This window comes from Penicillium angulare (assembly GCF_028827245.1).
Source record: "Penicillium angulare strain IBT 27051 chromosome Unknown utg000011l_segment0_segment0, whole genome shotgun sequence".
Classification (NCBI taxonomy): Eukaryota; Fungi; Ascomycota; class Eurotiomycetes; order Eurotiales; family Aspergillaceae; genus Penicillium; species Penicillium angulare.
Genome location: NW_026623170.1, coordinates 792,192 through 809,881, shown reverse-complemented (window position 1 = coordinate 809,881; position 17,690 = coordinate 792,192). Strand labels below are relative to the sequence as shown.

Here is a 17,690-nt window from a genome sequence, read left to right as displayed (position 1 = left end):
AGAAACAGATCGACAACGCCTTACAAGTTCGTATCATGCGAGCAGGCCATGATAAAATTATTTAGTGAAACGAGTTCTCGGATAGTGTTACAATTTCCCTGGTCTTATATTGGTCCTCTGCAGAATTTGAGCCCTCTCTGTATACACTCAGCCCACAAATAAAATATATTATGGTGGCTCGCTTCCAAGGTCCTCCGCTCAATCATGATGATGTCCATGTTAGCGCACATATACGATCAACAAAACTTGAAAGTCCTAGTAGTAGTACATTATCGAGCCACAAAGATTAATCATCATCAAAAGGTCGCATTCGCTTTAACCTTTATTGCCTAGTACTCTGTTATCTGTACTCTAAACTCTGAATAGATATACTGTACTAGACCCTTAAGTAGAAAGACAAGTAGAAGACTATCTTTCATAAACATTTTAAACCTATGTATTAGACGTGTTGGTTTTCTCGATTATGTAGTGGGCGAATTGCATGGGAGATACTGTATCATTGACCGGTCGAGCCCTAGTGTCAGCTTCGGTCAGTGTCTCCATTTGATTTATGTGAGACTATGAACTTGAATGAGGAGAGGAGACATGGGGAGGACTCGGAGGATTACGAAACTTCAGATTCTGCAAGCCATACGTATATTAGCAACCTGTTTAACTTGAAACCCGTAAATAACTTGAAATTTGTTTGACACCTTGGAACCGACTTACACATACTACTTCCGAGCTAGTCGTAATCTCCAACAACTTGATGGTCAGTATACCCCACTCACAATTATTTATTATGTTTCCGAGGTTAACTATCTGCAAAGGTAAGCGCCGATTTTGGGAGCTTCTAGTACGCTTGATTTCCAAGTTGGAATAAACGTTTACCCTTGGAAATCTGCATCATGATTGCCAGGTGTATAAACATTCAAGCAATAGTAGGCGACCCACAAATATACATTCAGGTTCCCACCTCCAGGGCTGCCAGTGCCAGTGCCAGTGCCCATAAAAATCCATTCAACATTCAAGTTGAAGCCTTCAAGTTGCAAGTTAGAGAAACCACGACTAATAATATGAAGGAAATGGCCAAGAACCCGTGCTAGATATGATTAGTGCAACAATGGATGGACTTTCAACCGGCTATGCATGTCTTTTGCGGGGGCTGGGAAGCTACTGTAGTTCTCCAGAGTCCTTTTACGGTGACAACGGGAACGAGCGAGGCTGGGGTAACACAAGGCTGACAGGGATCAACTGATCGCTTAGCTTGAAATTCTTCATATATGGATGTATATTTTATGCACATTAAAATATACAAGTTGAAGTCCGTGCCCAATACCGGTAGTCGATGCTGATCGCACGGGAAGGATATAGTGCCCACAATGCCTATTGGACGCCAGTGGTGCCTGGGGAATACGCCTAGCGCCCAGAATGTTTACGGATGACTTAGTGCCGAGCTTCCGACTGAAAGGCTTTATTGTTAAAGCTAGTAACATCGGACGAAGTATGAGGGCGATCTGTTGATCGCCGAGAGGGGTTATCTGTGCTTGGCATACGGAGTACATACTTACAGAGATGGTAGTTAAGGATAATGCATGCGTGGGACAAAATATACGATTTGTATTACTTTGTGAATGAGATTCTATGGCTCTTGAATTAAAGGTATTGTTCCCCATATTATGTGTTTATGCGGTTTGACAGGATTTGAGATGTATTTATTGTTTATCTGAATCAACGGCAAGGTTACACACCGTATAATCATGTGGTGGTCGCATGAGCAGTCTTTCTGGCTTCATGCAGGAATGCGAGTGGGATCCTTCCTCTTGACCAATCAAACATCTCGATTAGGTAGCTAGCCCTTTGTATCCCGCGAGGAGGGAGAAGAAAATCCTCCCTATTCAGCGGATCCCGATCGCGGGATGGGCGTGTCGCCAAAGTGCGTGGGTATTGTGGATGCCGTCATCAGATGAATCAACCGGAAGACGGCGGATGCGATGCATTTACCACCAATCATTTTTGTTTGCCGAGAATCGTCAGGTTGTCAGATGAGCGGCCTAGACGTGATTTTACCTCATCCCTGTCCTAAGTCTGAGCGGAACAAGGAAAGATCTCCAGGAGGCATTTCCTGGTCCCTATGCTAAACTGACTTGATAAGGCTTTCTTGTCTTTTTTCTTTGATGGGTAACTTTGAGATGAGATAAGCACTATATCAGTCTTTACAGACAAAAGAACGGAATTATTGTGATTTCTCATGTCTTTCGGTCCCAGAAGCGATTTAGTCTCTTTGATCTCAGCCCTGGAGGAACTCGGGTCCATATTGCCAAGAAGAATCGGTGGGGCCTTTCGGATATATGTGCCTGGCTTGAAGCAGGCTTTCCCAGCATCGGAAGAGAATAATTATCTCAATGAGGCTAATTCCTGCGAAAGAAATACCATCGTCTCAACTAGCCTGAGTCCAGTCAGCCCTGACGTATCGCTCGGCGTTTGTTTCCTGGCAACAAGTAAAGGAAAGTCCGGGTCCTGCGGGTATACAGTCATATACTGTAGCCGTTTAGTTTCCTCATCTTGACGATCGGGATTGGCCGGGTTACAGGCCAGCGACTCTTCAATCTCAATAGCCTTGGCTGCTAGGGCGGACCCATGGATAACCATATAGAATCCTTGTGTTGATGGGCACCTTCGTAGTAAGGAGAGGGCCTTGTAGCGAATAGATGATTCTCGGCATTAAAATGCCGTGACGAGCAATGGAATACGACTCCGATTTCGAAAGTGAAATGAGGGTTTGAGCCACAGAGATCCGTTGTTGCTGGAACTGCGTTCTCGCCGTGATAAACAATACTTTGAAAGGAGTCGAGAAATAAATCATATTCCGTCTCTTGATTTCGAAGTGATGAAGAAACAAGAAAAAACAATGCATGGTAAATCATTGAAAGTGTTGATTTCATACCCAAGTCGGTCGAGGGATTTGATTCTTTGATACTAAACTGATTGAAGTTCTGTTTCCATTCGCGAAGCTTTGATTGAAGAGCATGCATTTGAGCCGCGAACAGGTTTTGAACTTCATCTGATCCAAAATCCTTGATATGCTGGGAGACTGCACTTTCATAAGAAAGGCACTCAGAAACTAGTCGGATGAGGAAGTCTCTTGCCGAGGACAAGCAATAGTAACATTTTGAGAGCTCGAGAGGTGGAACTGAGAGCTCGTATGGTACACCAGCTGTAATGAATGCAACTGACCCCAGGCGAACGTAGATTGCCATGATTTGATTCAGAAACCCTGCGTTTGGCATTTTTTCTGCCTGGGGAGGTTTTTGATCACATTATCTAGCATTTGAATGCCATGTTTGTAAAAATCCATTACCCCGGCCTTGATACTTTGTAAGGCCTCGATACAGATAAAAAGAGTGCAGCTTATCAATGCAACATGAACATCTATAGCCCCTGATTGGATCTGGGCCGGCACAGCTTCCAAAGATCTTGAATAGAACACTAAAGCCTGCCGATAGCTTTGCTTGGAGGTAACGAGTTTTCTTCCTTGGAGACTATCTTTCCAGAATGGCCCATGTTCTAGCAAGTCGCTTGGTGGTGCTTCATAGAATAGACTTGCTGCCACCACGGCATCCCACACAGCGGGCTCAGCTCGACATATCTGCAATACGACGACGCCTTTCCAGAAGTCAACATCCAAGACCCCTGAGATGGAGGGTGCCGCCCGAGAGAAGTAGTACTCGAAGCTTTGGCGTTCTGCATTACCACTGCTAGGGGTGAATGGTGATGATTGGATGCTTACAATGCTTCCCCAGGGTGGAGTTCTGCAGTGTGACAGAGCCGCATAGTCGCATCTTCTGCCTGTGCTCAAGCAACGTCGGCATGATGGTTTCTCCTCATCGCATTTTACCCGACAAATTCTGATTTATGAATGTCAGTAATAGCCCAAAGAGAAGTGAGCTCTAGCTGAGGTATACATACTTACAAGTCTGACATCCGGTCTTGCTGTTGGTTCTTCCAAATTGACGAGACATAAGTCAGGGTTCATGGCCATGTGGCACTCATATGGCCCCTATATAATAGTAGGGCTTATTATACGCTCTAATTACTTGGCCCGCTCCTTGGTGCTACTAGTCAGGCTATCTCAAGCGTTAGATGTGGTGAAAAGGGTCCAGATAAGCCTAAACAACCTTCACTGATCGGAAGATGGATATTACTGAGCGATCTTGAAGTCAAATCTAGTCTCCCTAGAATTACCTTAGTGAAGAAAGGTATCACGAGAGATGATTAGACCGATGTTTGGAAAAACCCTTGGAAAGATGTGTAGTGTAATATGAATAATGACGTTGAACGAGTGAGTATTCAAAACTCACCGCGCTCGGGCTTAACATAATGTTGCATTGGATAATGCATAATTCCCTCTGGGGCTAGTATGCTGGCAAGCGGAATCTGGTGGGGCTTGTATTGATCCCCAAGTTCAGTGTCTTGGCCCAGAAGCTCGAGCCCTCCCGCCTGGTACATGCACGGTCATGCCATATCACTTTCTCGACGGATGCATTGGGTACAAAGCAATCTACTCCATAAGGGCCACGCCAATCCCCAACGGCTGCGGCTCGGAAGTATAGACAAGCGAAAGGCCGAGACAGGGATATTCCTATGGAAGCCATTGAAGCCGGGATCCGGTGGCTGGTGAATTTTCGCGTATCTAGTCAAGCGGTCTAAAGTACGCCCTACATGTAACTCATACAAGGATATTTGACGTGAATCTAGACGGGGTTGAGCATCATGTTACTGTATACAGGCGCGTGGTCTTCCCCAGGCTTGAAGCAAGGCGTGCCCATATGCCAGATGAGACCTCCCTACTGAATGTGTGAAGCCTACAACCCGGACAAGCTTGGAAGGGATGGACTCAACCTTGATGTTTGAACAGGCAACAATTAGCTGTAGCTTTCTTCACCTGCAACCCAACGCCTAGCGGTGTACGGAAGCTGCAGCCAGAAACGAGATGCCTAACAGGGCAGCGATCGACGAGGTCACTAGAGGGGCCAGGCGCCTATGTATACAGAGTAATCGAGGTGCTTGGGTAATACTCTGCCTGGGTGCCCAATGAGAACTTATTTTCACCTCGGATAGAAGAAAATTAAAAGAAAGAAACAATTCCAATCGCTCATACTCCATGCCAGTCCTGGGAACAACACGAATCCAACAGACCCACTGCTGAGGGTCTTGGCGATCTGCTGTATAGTTACTTGGACGGAGTGGGATGCCCAGGGCAATGAAGTCACTCGACTAATTTTCGAGAGTGGAGGTTTCCGACTCATCCGATTTTGATTGTTGATTTATACTGAATCAGGGCTTTCTGATTGGTTTTTTATAGTTCATTCGTGCCAAGCCAAAAAAAATTCTGTTCGCTTTGTTCATGTCGATCCGCTCTCTGCACCGTATGTATCCCCAAGTCCATAATTTAATGCACCTGCAGATTCGTGTCCGTTGGTGAAAAGCTGCATTAGGTTGAAAGAAGGAATGAGGGGGCAGAAGAGGCTGGAGAAGAGTCATCCTAAGCTAAACTCCGGAATCTAAATTCCTTAGCTATTAATGCCATGGCTTGCTCACCCACTACATAGAAATAAGAAAATGAAAGCTTTGAAAGTCGCCAAGATTTCTTATTCAGAATAAATTCGAATGAGTCATATGGATGACATATCCAGCTGCCAGGAACAGTAATTCGGAATCCTAGAAGTATCGGCACGGCATATACGGGATGGGAGATCCAGCTATTATTGTTGCCACGCATCGCTGTACATGCACGTCCTCTCGGCGCTCGTGCTTTATCCCCGCCTGCTCCGAAGCATTGGAAATCAGCGCCGGCGAGTCTTTTTTCTTTCTGATTATTGAATTTTAGCTTATTTTTATTATTAATTTTCTCATTTTCTAGTAGTGGTCATGAATCCCGGTTTTTCCTATTTCGATTACATGACTAAATTTTCTGAGGAAGCTCCTCTGTTCTATATAGCCTTTCCCTCCCACCCGATCCTATACTTCCCTTTCAGCCCTACAGAGAGAAAAAGAGTTCACCACCCCATCCACCTCACCCAACTCTTTCACCTTAAAATCTAAACCGCAAAAAATAGGCCTGGACTACAGGCACTCCAACTGTGCAGAGCAGGCATTTTTCTTTACCTTTTCTTATTCTTGTTTTTCTTTTGAGGTGGGCGTCTTCATTCTCTGGGTCGGGAGTTGTCGTTACGTCACGATTTGCAGAGCTTCAATTTCCGGATCGACTGGAGCTCTGCACTTTCCTTTTGTCTGTAACTAGTATCGCATTCTTGCTAGGAGTGTACCCTACTTGGTCTCCGTTTCCTCGTCTCTGTTGAATCAGATGCGGAACATTATGCCTCAGGTCGCGTTTGCGACGGTGCTTCTCGCGTCTCTTGTTACAGCCAGCGCGCATGGCAGCGACGAGCCCATGAATATGAATGATGGGATGAGTATGACCACGCATGAAAGTACCCCCGCAGCGCATACGACAATAAGCCAGCCAGCTGGGCCAATGAGTTATTTTGCCTATGGGAAACACTCGAGCTCTCTCGTGGTACATGTCGCTCTGATGATAGTGGCCTGGTGCTTTGTTTTCCCAGCAGGTAAGCTACAAGTCATCACAAGACAACCGAGCCGAGGCTTAATATGAGTTCGCGACTAATCATTCTCTTCAATAGCCGTCATGCTAAGTATCGCACGCTCCAAGCTGGCGCTTCCATCCCAATTCCTGTTTACGTTGATCAATGCCTTCGGTTTACTTTTTGGCATTATTTATAACAGCCAAACCCCCGATCTCTATGAGAATAACGTGCATCATAAAATCGGCTGGGTCATCACCTGGGTGGTTAGCGGTCAAGTCATTCTGAGTCTGATTTTCGCCTACGCCGGCCGCGGAGACTCGAGCTCGAGCTCGGACTTCTACGAGGAGGCGGAATTCTTGCCTGTCGCAACAGACGAGCATCAACATACATTCCCATCCGGTCCACTGCACCGATATCGCTGGTCCAGGGATAGTGGTCAGGGAACTGAGTCGAACTCCTCAATTCATAGCCCCGGGTCACCCTGTGAATCTGCTGCAGACTATGATGATGGCTTTGAAAAGCCCGAGGAGCCCTTGCGTGCCCAGACTACCACCCAAAGCTGGTTCCATAGTAGCTTTGCGGACCGATTCTGGTCAAATCGTGTGCCTGGCATGGTCTCTAATCGCGTGCTCCGGGGATTGAATCTAGTGTACAACATTATTGATCGGATCATCTTGCCATTCGGCTTTGCTGCTATTGTCACTGGCGGGGTAACCTATGGAGGTATCATGAGAGAAATAGATGTTTTCAATGGCGCGGCCCATTTTATCAAGGGTGGTATTTTCTTTTGGTATGGCATTCTAACTCTTGGGCGATATGTGGGCTGCTGGGCCGATTTGGGCTGGGCTTGGAATAGAAAACCCGGAACACCCATTGTCAGTGGGTGGAAAGCTAGGGTTCCATCTGGCGAGTTTGTTGAATCTTTCACAATCTTCTTTTATGGTATAACCAATGTGTTTTTGGAACATCTTTCAAACTGGGGTGAAGCTTGGTCCACCACAGATTTGGAGCACGTTTCCATTTCTATCTTGTTTCTCGGAGGAGGCCTGGTAAGACATCTTTAATTTCATCTCAGATAAGGGTTCCTGAAGCTGATACGTGTATTCTTTTTCTTAGGTTGGAATGCTCTTCGAATCCTCGCGCATCCGTGATGCGCTCAACAACACTATCCTTCGATCTCCAGCCTCCGGTACTCGTGACGACGGCTGGCAGCTCCCACAGTCCCAGGGCGTATCCCTGAACCCAATGCCTGCTCTCATTATTCTTTTACTTGGTATGATGATGGGCTCGCATCATCAAGACAGCATGACCTCAACTATGGTACACAAACAGTGGGGTGATTTACTTGTGGGCTTCGCTCTGGCCCGTGGAGTGACATATGTGCTACTGTTCTTACGCCCACCGAATTCATATCTGCCGGCACGACCTCCCACGGAGATCATTGCAGGATTCTGCTTAATGAGCGGCGGCCTGATATTCATGCTAAGTGTAAGTACTAAATCGACGAGGTGGCCTCTGAATTCAACACTAACCTGCATTTCAGACTCGCAATGTCATTCAAGCAATGGAATTTTATGGGGTGGATGCTATGTTCACTTTCACTGTGGGCATGGGATTTACAGCTTTCGTCATGGCCTTAGAGATTTTGTTTATTTCGTTGAAGGCGTGGGCTGTGAAGCGGGAGCAACGTTCGCAGCTTACTTACGAATTCTCTTGAATCGTTTCTGCTTTCTCTATTTTTTGATATTTCGTTTTATACCCCGTTACACTTTTACACTTTTGATTTGTCTCATATTGGGACCGATATGTACACGGGTTCTCATGTTTACTGCTCATGATCCCTCCAATGCTTTTGTCAAGGATCGGCAAACATTCTGAGGTTCAAACATGATTTTCGCATTAATTGATGATGTTGTTTTCTTCCTTTTTTCTCCTGATATGATTTGACTTCATGTTGATCAGTTACAGGTTGATGAAGTGGTAATGATAATGGTAGCTCAGAGACGATTGTTTTGACAGTTGAGGCATTCAATGAATCAATGAATTAATATATGATTTCTAATGACTTTGTCATTTTTGACAGATCCACTTTCGCGTACTAGTCAATTATAGTTCGCTGTTTTTTTTCTTCAAAATTTGCTTATTTTGCTTTTAGCCGGCGGAGATAGCCAAGCTTTAACGCCGAAGCCGTGCCGAGTACCGAGTATGATGTAGAGCTTCTTCAGGACACTAGAAACTGGACTATATTGTACCACGTAGCCCTTGTTATTGCAACATTTATACTCTTCGATTCTGAGTGCAAAAGTAAGGCTGATTGGTCCATGATTAATTGAATATTGACATACAGAATCAATAACTAGAGTTAGATATGGGTTGTATCCATGCATGATTCATGAAACCACTGCCGACTATGAGGGGCAACCTGGGGCCAAGTGGGGCACCATGATTGAAAAATAGAGGGGTCAATTGACAAAAACGAAGGAACACGATGAAATTTCCATTGCTCCTTAATTGGAAGGCAAATTCCTTATATTCCTACAGGTTTAAAGAGGGGCGCGCTCTCCCTTAACTCCGCGTTACCCCACTATATTATCTTTTTTTCTTTCCCACTATCTCTCCTCTATTCATACCAAAATCGCTTCAAACAACACAAAAATGGCATCCAACGCTCCATCTTCATGCTGTGCCTCTGGCTTCAAGCACGAGGGTACCCCCGTCGGCAAGCTCGAGACCATTGACGGTGGTAAGTTCAGCCACTCCCGTCTTTCCTTCTTTCTAGCCCCATGGAGCTCCAATAGCTAATTGCATTGGTATTTTGTTACAGTCAACACCTACATTGGAACTCCCTCGGCAAACAAGAAAACTGACAAGGCTGTTCTTTTCCTCTCCGACATTTTCGGCCTCTTCAACAACAACAAGCTCCTCGTTGACGAGTACGCTAACAATGGCTACCTGACTGTTCTCCCTGATCTGTTCCGGGAGGGTCAGCTTAGCACCGATGATATGGATAATGGCAGAATCAACATTCCGGAATGGATCAAGGACTACCAGCCTGATAACGTTGACCCTATCGTTGCCAAGACTATCAAGTACATGCGCGAGACCCTCGGCGTGAAGAAGATTGCTGCCGTTGGCTACTGCTTCGGTGCCCGGGTATGATTTCAATTCCCATGTTTACTAAAGCATATATATCTGAGTTCTACGATCTGTGAATACTGACAAAATTCCGTCTATTAGTACGTTAGCCGTTTCTTGAAGGACGGTCAGATCGACGTCGGTTACCACGCTCACCCCTCCGGTACCACCCACGAGGACCTGGCTGCCATCCAGGGTCCCCTCTCTATCTGCGCCGCTGGTATGTTCAGCCAAAAATTTAATTCCAAATGCGTATTCAAACAAACAGTCCTGTTAACAACATGCTCTCATTTTAGAGGTCGACCCCGTCTTCACTACCCAGCTCCGTCACGAGTCCGAGGCCACTTTGGCTAAGACTGGCCAGGCCTGGCAAATCAACCTCCTCAGTGGTGTTGTCCATGGCTTTGCTGTCCGTGGTGACCCCAAGGACCCCCACCAGAAGTGGGCCAAGGAGCAGGCTTTCTGCCAGGCTATTGCTTGGTTTGAGCGCTACCTGTAATCTAAGGATACTAGGTTGGTATTACGTCTAGTCAATTGTGATAAGCACAATTTGCAACTAGAATAGTTCATGATCGATCGACATTTCATCTTCCGTCAATAGCTTTTGTTATTCCTCGGAACTACTACGATACCTTATGCAATGCATCTCGAATTGTCTTCTGGATTTTATCTACCCGTCCCAGGGTTTTGTACATAGAATACTGGTCGCAATGTAGTACATATTCATACCCAGTATCATGGTTTCTCACAAAATTGGGTATCTAGAGCGATCACGGGGGACCATAATGGCCAGACATAGAAACCCCCATTTTGGCCTGGTTTAGACTGGCAGAGAACTACGATACCTGTAATACAGTAACACCCTTATAGGACCCGGATATCACTAGAGCTATTAACTACTAGTAGTATTAACTGAAGAAGTATCTATAAGAGATGTTCTATTATTTCTCTCTCTTTCCACTGATTTTCCTGTCTATTCAAGAAATAGGATAGAAATTGCTATACGACGATCGAATCCAATAGCTCAAGTGAGTCTCAATTGAATCCTTTGACTTGGGCGATGCGCCTGGCGTCCCTCAACGTCACCCTGATTGGCCGGCAAAGCATTCTTTGTTGTCCAGCGATCTAAATACGCTTGTCTCCATACGGTTTGAATACGATAATCTGGAGAACAAGATTCCCATTGTACTTTTCGTTCAAATAAAGGTTCCAATTCTCCTATTGGCCTCTATCAATTCTTGATAATCGAGATTTGGAAATATTATGTGTAGAGAATGATCGTCTGGAAAAGAGCTTTGCGGGACTGCATCCCTGCCATTTCTTTGAACGCTAATTCGCACTATTGGTATCCATCCACGGGTTATACCAGTGATTCATGCATGTAATCCCTGTCTCATCACATCATACGCCAGGATTCTCCCAAACACGAGTCGCGCCCCGTCTCTGCCGGGAGAGACGCGTTAAATTCAGTCAGGGGATCATTGCCCCATGGCTGTACCCGTAAGAACAATGGATGGATCGTAAACTACGTATACTTGTGAAAAGACGTTGAATGACAGAGTCTTAATTGTAGTTTATTCTTTGATGTTAAGGGAGGGTCGGTGGGTTGATAGTCGGCTGCGTAGATCCGATGGGAAACTCGATTTGACGTGTACAAAATACTGTTTGCGATTGATGCAACTAGTAAACAAAAGTATCAAGGGCATTCGGACTGTGTGAAAATAATATAAAATCCCACTCATCCACTGTGCTTTTTCTCTTCCCCTTTTGTACTTTTTAATCTACCCCTTCGTCTTCTTTCCTGCCTTGTCTTCGAGATTCTATGTTCTTTGCTGCCTTGGAGTATCTACAACTTGCCTATTTCAAGTTACTTTATCAGACTGCTCTTTTATTGGAGCAGAGTCGAATACTTTCAATTTTCGTTCGCCACAAGTCCTATTCAAACCGACCCGAAGATCAAGTTGTCGTTCTAGCCATCATATATCCAAAATGACACAACCATCATATCGATGGGGTCTTAACATGCTCCCCCTTCTAGTGGAGAGGCACACCGCAAGTACCCTTTTTGATTTCGACAACTTGGACAAGAATATTAAAGCCTTGGATCGCCTTTCTCAAACGGATGACTTCATTGCTCCATATATGGGGGAAGAGTTATCATATCAATCAGAGGCACAAGCATTATACCAAGACCTGTTCTTCGAAGAACTACCACAAGTCATTTCTCAAGGCAAGCCAGTAGATGCCGTGTATCTACCTAGTTGGTGCCAACTTGTACAGAGAGTGCCAGCTGAGGACTGGAAGGAGGTCAAAACGGACGGTCATGTTAACCCCGATGATCCTAGATATCGCTGCCATTTGGACGGACAAATGATACAGGTGACTCAAAAACAAATGAGGACTCTCGGTTGGCTACAGGCAAACTATTCAAACAAACTCAACGTGATTCAGCATCAAAGTATAATGGTGGACAATCGGGTGGCGAAAAAACTGGCCATATCTTTCAATAACCTCTCGAAAAACTGCGCGAGAATTGCCGATGTCTTGACAATTCGCGGCGAAGCGTACGACAAAGATTTGGGCATGTTCCCTTGGCCGGAACATATGCCGAACGATTCAGTCAACTCGACTGTCTTTCATCCTGGAGGGGACGTCCCATACAGATCGCCGCGGTCACATACCGACGAGGGGGAGAAAGTGAATAGAACGGCCGATACCGGAGAAGAAGAAGGAGAAGTGGAGGAAGTAGAAGGGGGGGAGCGGGAGGGAGAAGGAGAAGTGTATGAAGGTTCTGACGATGGATACACCGAGGGCGAAACCGGGATGGTGGAACCACACGAGCAAACCAGAAGGTCATCTTCGCGCGTCAGAAGGCTATCCTCTCGCGCTAGATTATATCGCAATGGCAATACTTTGAACGATGAGCCTCCGCACAAAAGAGCAAGAACTGTGAAGAGCCGCCGAAGTTCTCAAGCCACCAGTTCTCAAGCCAGCAGAATTTCTGATATTCCGCTTGCAACGAAAAGCGACATTGTTGAGTTCACCAGAAGTGAAGCAAAGCATACTTTCAATTTCCTTATAGACCTCCAGAACCAACGTTTAAACTGGACTCAAATCGAACAGGAGTATTTTGAAAGATTTAAGATCGTACGTTCGCAACAGTGGCTGCGCTCTTACATCAAGCAGATTAACGATTACGTTCAATCTCATCCTGGCGCTTTTGAGAGGATATCACCCACCGAGGGAATATCACCTGCTCACCAGATCTACCTGGGGTTGCGTGAGCAAAGGCAGTGAAATGGCAGCACCTGGGCGGCTTTGTTCTTGTGGTGAAGCGCGAATCGATGGTGTTTATAGGGGGTTTCTTTCTTTAAGAGTATACGAGAATGTTGGGAGCTTTCTTATACGGATAGCTATTAATTACCAGGAGAAACACATATCAGATGAAACCTGAATAGTCTTTTAATTGTAGTTGGTGTGGCTTTTACTTCGTATGGCGTTCCGTATCCGAACCGGGTTTAGCGGCAGATCGGCTGTGCAGTTCCCGGTGGGAACGAACAGCGCGGAGTTGATGATTATCCCAACTTTCAGACCTTTTGCGCCTGATCCCCTTCACCATCGCGGGGAAATTTCTTCGAACTACCCTCGATTGGATCATTGAATAACATCTTTGATCATCGCGCGACTTTCCCGGCTCATATAATCGTGTGCTTTGCAAGTGCCCAACCCCAGTAAAACGGATCGCGTGCACATCGTGAGTTATCCCTGGCATGAGCCTTACACGTCAAGATGCCCAGTCTGTGTTAACTAAATGTACTTAGGGTGACTCGATAGAAACCGCGCCTTGGTTTGATCAATATACCCTTTGTGATCCGACCCGTTTTCCTCGATCTTGGTGGCAGGTCTCGTCGCTTTGCAAAAGATAAAAAAAGCCAGACTGTCTCGGCCCCCTCTCCGTTCCGTTCTCCGCTTGCCCTGCGGTCGATTACAACTCCAATCACGAAGCTATAACGCAAAGACTCGGGTGTGATTCTATAGCGGAGTCACTGAGGATACCACTCAAGCCAATATAGAATTAATTTGGTAGCGTCGTTCGTGGATTTACTATGGCGACCCCGGCCGCATTACCGCCGCTCCCCTTCAACCCGGGGCGTGTGCGATCTTACCTGGCACGATTGCCGCTGTTCACTCGACTCGTCCTGCTGGCAATCTTGGCTTTCTGGTTGCTGGAGCTGCAAACGATCTGGAGCGTGGTGCAGTGGGGCGCGTTGATTCCCGATGAGATCAATTTGGGAACGAGTACGTGTTCATTTTGGTCATCCTTCATGGCCAAGGACAGATGGCATTCCCTGGACAAGTGGCTAATCTTTTGATAACTAGTGTATCGTTTGAACACATACCCCTTTATTCACATGGGATTCTTCCACACTTTGCTGAACACCATTGCTTTGACACCGCTACTGGAGCGATTCGAGGCGGAACATGGTACTCTCACATCGATTGCGTTGTTTGTTGGACGTGGGTAGACCCCAAACAATTCTACTGGATAACATTCAGGATGACTGATGTTTTTGGTTCTGAACAGCGCTTTCGACTTTACCGGCGGGTCTCTACCTTTTGTTTGAGAAGGTGATTTTGCATAGAAACACCTCTGTGGTGGGCGCAAGGTGAGATTGTGTGCTAAGTCAGGAAATGCCGTTTGACACCCTAACCATGTGTAATATAGTATTTGGGTGTTCTTACTTCTAGGGTCTGAGGCCATTCGGACATATAAGTCCCACCCCAACTTCAGGTTTGTGGCATTACACTATCATCCATTTATGATTTTTCTTACTGATGTGTGCCTTTCCATCAGCCTCGGTCCATACAAAATCCCCACCTGGACGTCGCCCTTGTTCGCGTGTGTCGTATTGTCCATCCTTGTGTCGCATGTCAGCTTCTTGGGTCATATGTGTGCTATTGCTGTGGGCTACGTTTGTAAGTTCTTGGACTTCTTCCCCCCTTTCTTCTTTATTGCGCTCTCCCTGCCTGCTTCTGAAAACCATCATTTATAAGCACGTACTAATTATATCTAGTCGGCCTGGGATACCTTAAGGTGTTCGTACCACCAGAAAAGGTTCTTCGATGGATTGAGGGCAAGCTCAACTTGCTGGGCCGCCTGCCTCATTATGTCTCTGTAGACCAGAAGACCTATGGCCGGTATGGTGTACTTCCAACAACCAACGCCGCTAACAATGGAAACTCAACACCTATGAGTTACTTGGGATCTTCACAGCGATTAGGCTCCGAATAAGAGGCTACAAATAAGCCTCTATTGAACCCATTGATGATCCCCATTGATGATTCTCCCTTGTATAAATCTTCTTTCGTGTCACAGCTTCTGTGGATCTTCTTTCTTTTTCTTGTTTCCTCCGCTATCTTCTTTTTAATTATGGGATTTACAAAGGAGCCCCAAGGAGAAAGGGCAGGATATTTGTGAATCATATCAACATTATCATAAAGCATAGCGAATCTGACTAAATGTATAATATTAATACCAACTTTTGAAAAGTGTAGTGCATATGAAGGCCAGTGGACACATCCATTGATATAGTTCAGTTTGTGCGTGGCTGGTCGGTCCCGCCCGGCGTAAATTCCCCGTAAACAACAGCTGGAGCTTCAACTCATTAATCGTTGACCTCCCACTTCCTTGGATCTCCGCCTCATCTCTTGCAAAACTAATCTGTTTGAAGCGGGAATGGGAAGGAGCACAAGGGCGTTATCTCGCTGATCTGGGCTCAATGGCGCTAAAATGTACGTTCTACGCAAATACACCTTCCCCGGCTTCTTACCCTCTGGTACCCCAATAGATAGGAGTGAACTGTGAGACTAATAAATTGTCAATAGCTGCGATCCGCAACCTGCGGAATAATCCTCACTTTCTATTCGTCCGCCTCCCGAACCTACTGTCCTTCCTGTGCATCATCGTGGGGGCAGTCTGGCTGCTGCTTCTTCCCTTGAACGAATACTCCCGCAATACCTACATCTCCGAGAATGCGCTCTTGCCTGGCCAAGTGCATGCTTATTTCACTGGAAGCGAGCAGAACATCTTCAGAGGATATAAGCAAGAGCTCGAAGGGTTATTGAACCAGGGCCAGAAGGGCGAAGATGGGCAAGGTCCGGTAGAATTGACACCAACGTATGTTGAGTGAGCTCTTGGGCGTTTTGTGGTATAGAAAAATGGCTGATGTCGGATACAGAATCTCCAACAAAATCCGTTCCGTATTCGAGGCCTCTGGATTGAAGGTTGCAACACAGGAGTATAAGTATACATCTGCTGGAATAACCCACCAGGGCGAGAACACCTATGGTATCATCCATGCTCCACGAGGCGACGCGACAGAAGCGATAGTGCTTATTGCAACATGGAAGACGGCCAATGATGAATTGAATCTGAATGGTGTTACTCTGGCCTTGACATTGGCCAGATACTTCAAGCGTAAGCTCGTGAACTATTGAGTGTTCGTGCAATTTGACTAACACCGAGGTCTTTAATAGGATGGTCATTATGGTCTAAAGATATAATCTTCCTCATCACTCCGGACAGTAAATCGGGCACCCAGGCATGGGTTGACGCATACCATGATCTCCAACCCGAATCAGTGCAACCTTTACCATTGAAGAGTGGTGCTTTACAAGGCGCAGTGGCAATTGAGTATCCATTTGATCACCGATTCAAGAATCTGCACATCGTATACGACGGAGTCAACGGCCAGCTGCCTAATCTTGATCTATTCAATACAGCAGTAGCTATTGCAGGTGGACAAATGGGGATTGGTTCCAACTTGCAAGAGATGTGGGAACATGATGATAGCTACGAGGCACGTTTGCAGACTATGCTGCGTGGTATGGCCAAGCAAGGACTGGGCTATGCTACTGGCGCTCACAGCAGCTTTATGCCGTATCATATCGATGCCATCACCCTGCAGACTAAGGGCGAAGGCTGGGAAGATGAAATGGCGCTGGGACGGACAATTGAAAGTCTGTGCCGTAGCTTGAACAATCTCCTGGAGCACCTGCACCAGAGTTTCTTTTTCTATCTCCTCATGCAGTCTAATCGATTTGTCAGTATTGGGACTTACCTCCCTAGCGCCATGCTTATTGCTGGGAACTTCACGATTATGGCGATTGCTCTTTGGATGCGAACGGGCTACCACGAGGATGCCATATCCGATAAATCCACTGGCTCTTCTCAGTCTAAGGAGAAGGGTTCCGCTTCTGTGACCCCCAAATCGGGGAAGCCAGTAGGGCTTAATGGACCTGCGGTTGCAGAGCGTCTATTGGCGCTACCTCTGACACTCGTCACAGGCCTTCATTTACTTGGCCTTGTCCCGCTCTATATCTTCAACACTATTCCCCATCAGGTCAGTATCAAGTTCCACCATAATCGCGGAAACCATTTCCTTCCTGAACGCTTTACTAATCCTTTCTTATAGTTTTTCACTACTGCTACCTACATCTTTGTTGCTGTAGACATTGTCCTCCCTTTAATCCTGGCTGCTCTCCTCTCTAACGGGCTAGGCCTGTCTACACCTCTTGTGCCGCAGCAGTACCTCTTGATCAAGTCCTTTGCATTGCTGCTCTTGGGATTATCCCTCTCGACCCTAGCTACATTGAACTTCTCCCTCTCGCTGACGATTGGGCTCCTCTGTGCCCCACTCAGCTTTATCACCCGATCAGATAGCAGCTCCAATCCACAAAGGTTTGCTTTATCTGGTCTTGGGTTGGGATTGCTCAACCTGCTCTCTCCACCAGCCGTTCTTCTGGCCGCGTGTCACTATACCGGCGTATCTGTGGAGACTGTGCTCACACAGGCAGCATATGGCTGGGATGTTTGGGGGATGTGGACACAGGTTGTTGTATGGTGTGTCTGGTGGCCAGCTTGGTTGATCGGCTGCGTTCTATTGGGTTCCTCGATATTTTAGCCGT

General features: G+C 46.3%; 5 protein-coding genes across 5 annotated transcripts; 4 read left to right on the top strand and 1 right to left on the bottom strand.

Annotated features, from left to right (window-relative positions):
- Positions 1–2,606: 2,606 nt before the first annotated feature.
- N7478_012459 (uncharacterized protein) lies at positions 2,607–3,239 on the bottom strand (the record flags this gene model as incomplete). The annotated part of the gene is made up of 2 exons (XM_056928673.1): positions 2,607–2,854; positions 2,927–3,239. The coding sequence occupies 2 exons, from the start codon at positions 3,237–3,239 to the stop codon at positions 2,607–2,609; spliced, it is 561 nt and encodes a 186-aa protein (XP_056773231.1).
- A 3,107-nt stretch (positions 3,240–6,346) lies between these two features.
- On the top strand, positions 6,347–8,304 carry N7478_012458 (Ytp1 family protein; the record flags this gene model as incomplete). The annotated part of the gene is made up of 4 exons (XM_056928672.1): positions 6,347–6,608; positions 6,684–7,636; positions 7,704–8,075; positions 8,131–8,304. 4 exons carry the CDS (start codon positions 6,347–6,349, stop codon positions 8,302–8,304), a joined length of 1,761 nt encoding a protein of 586 aa, XP_056773230.1.
- A 938-nt stretch (positions 8,305–9,242) lies between these two features.
- Positions 9,243–10,221, top strand: N7478_012457 (dienelactone hydrolase family protein; the record flags this gene model as incomplete). The annotated part of the gene is made up of 4 exons (XM_056928671.1): positions 9,243–9,330; positions 9,412–9,740; positions 9,825–9,942; positions 10,019–10,221. 4 exons carry the CDS (start codon positions 9,243–9,245, stop codon positions 10,219–10,221), a joined length of 738 nt encoding a protein of 245 aa, XP_056773229.1.
- Positions 10,222–11,711: 1,490 nt separating this feature from the next.
- On the top strand, positions 11,712–13,019 carry N7478_012456 (uncharacterized protein; the record flags this gene model as incomplete). Its single annotated transcript, XM_056928670.1, has 1 exon — positions 11,712–13,019. The coding sequence occupies one exon, from the start codon at positions 11,712–11,714 to the stop codon at positions 13,017–13,019; it is 1,308 nt and encodes a 435-aa protein (XP_056773228.1).
- An 809-nt stretch (positions 13,020–13,828) lies between these two features.
- On the top strand, positions 13,829–17,686 carry N7478_012455 (GPI-anchored transamidase subunit GAA1; the record flags this gene model as incomplete). The annotated part of the gene is made up of 11 exons (XM_056928669.1): positions 13,829–14,021; positions 14,103–14,240; positions 14,308–14,389; positions 14,449–14,514; positions 14,578–14,699; positions 14,798–14,921; positions 15,316–15,515; positions 15,609–15,900; positions 15,962–16,200; positions 16,260–17,125; positions 17,198–17,686. The coding sequence occupies 11 exons, from the start codon at positions 13,829–13,831 to the stop codon at positions 17,684–17,686; spliced, it is 2,811 nt and encodes a 936-aa protein (XP_056773227.1).
- Positions 17,687–17,690: the final 4 nt, after the last annotated feature.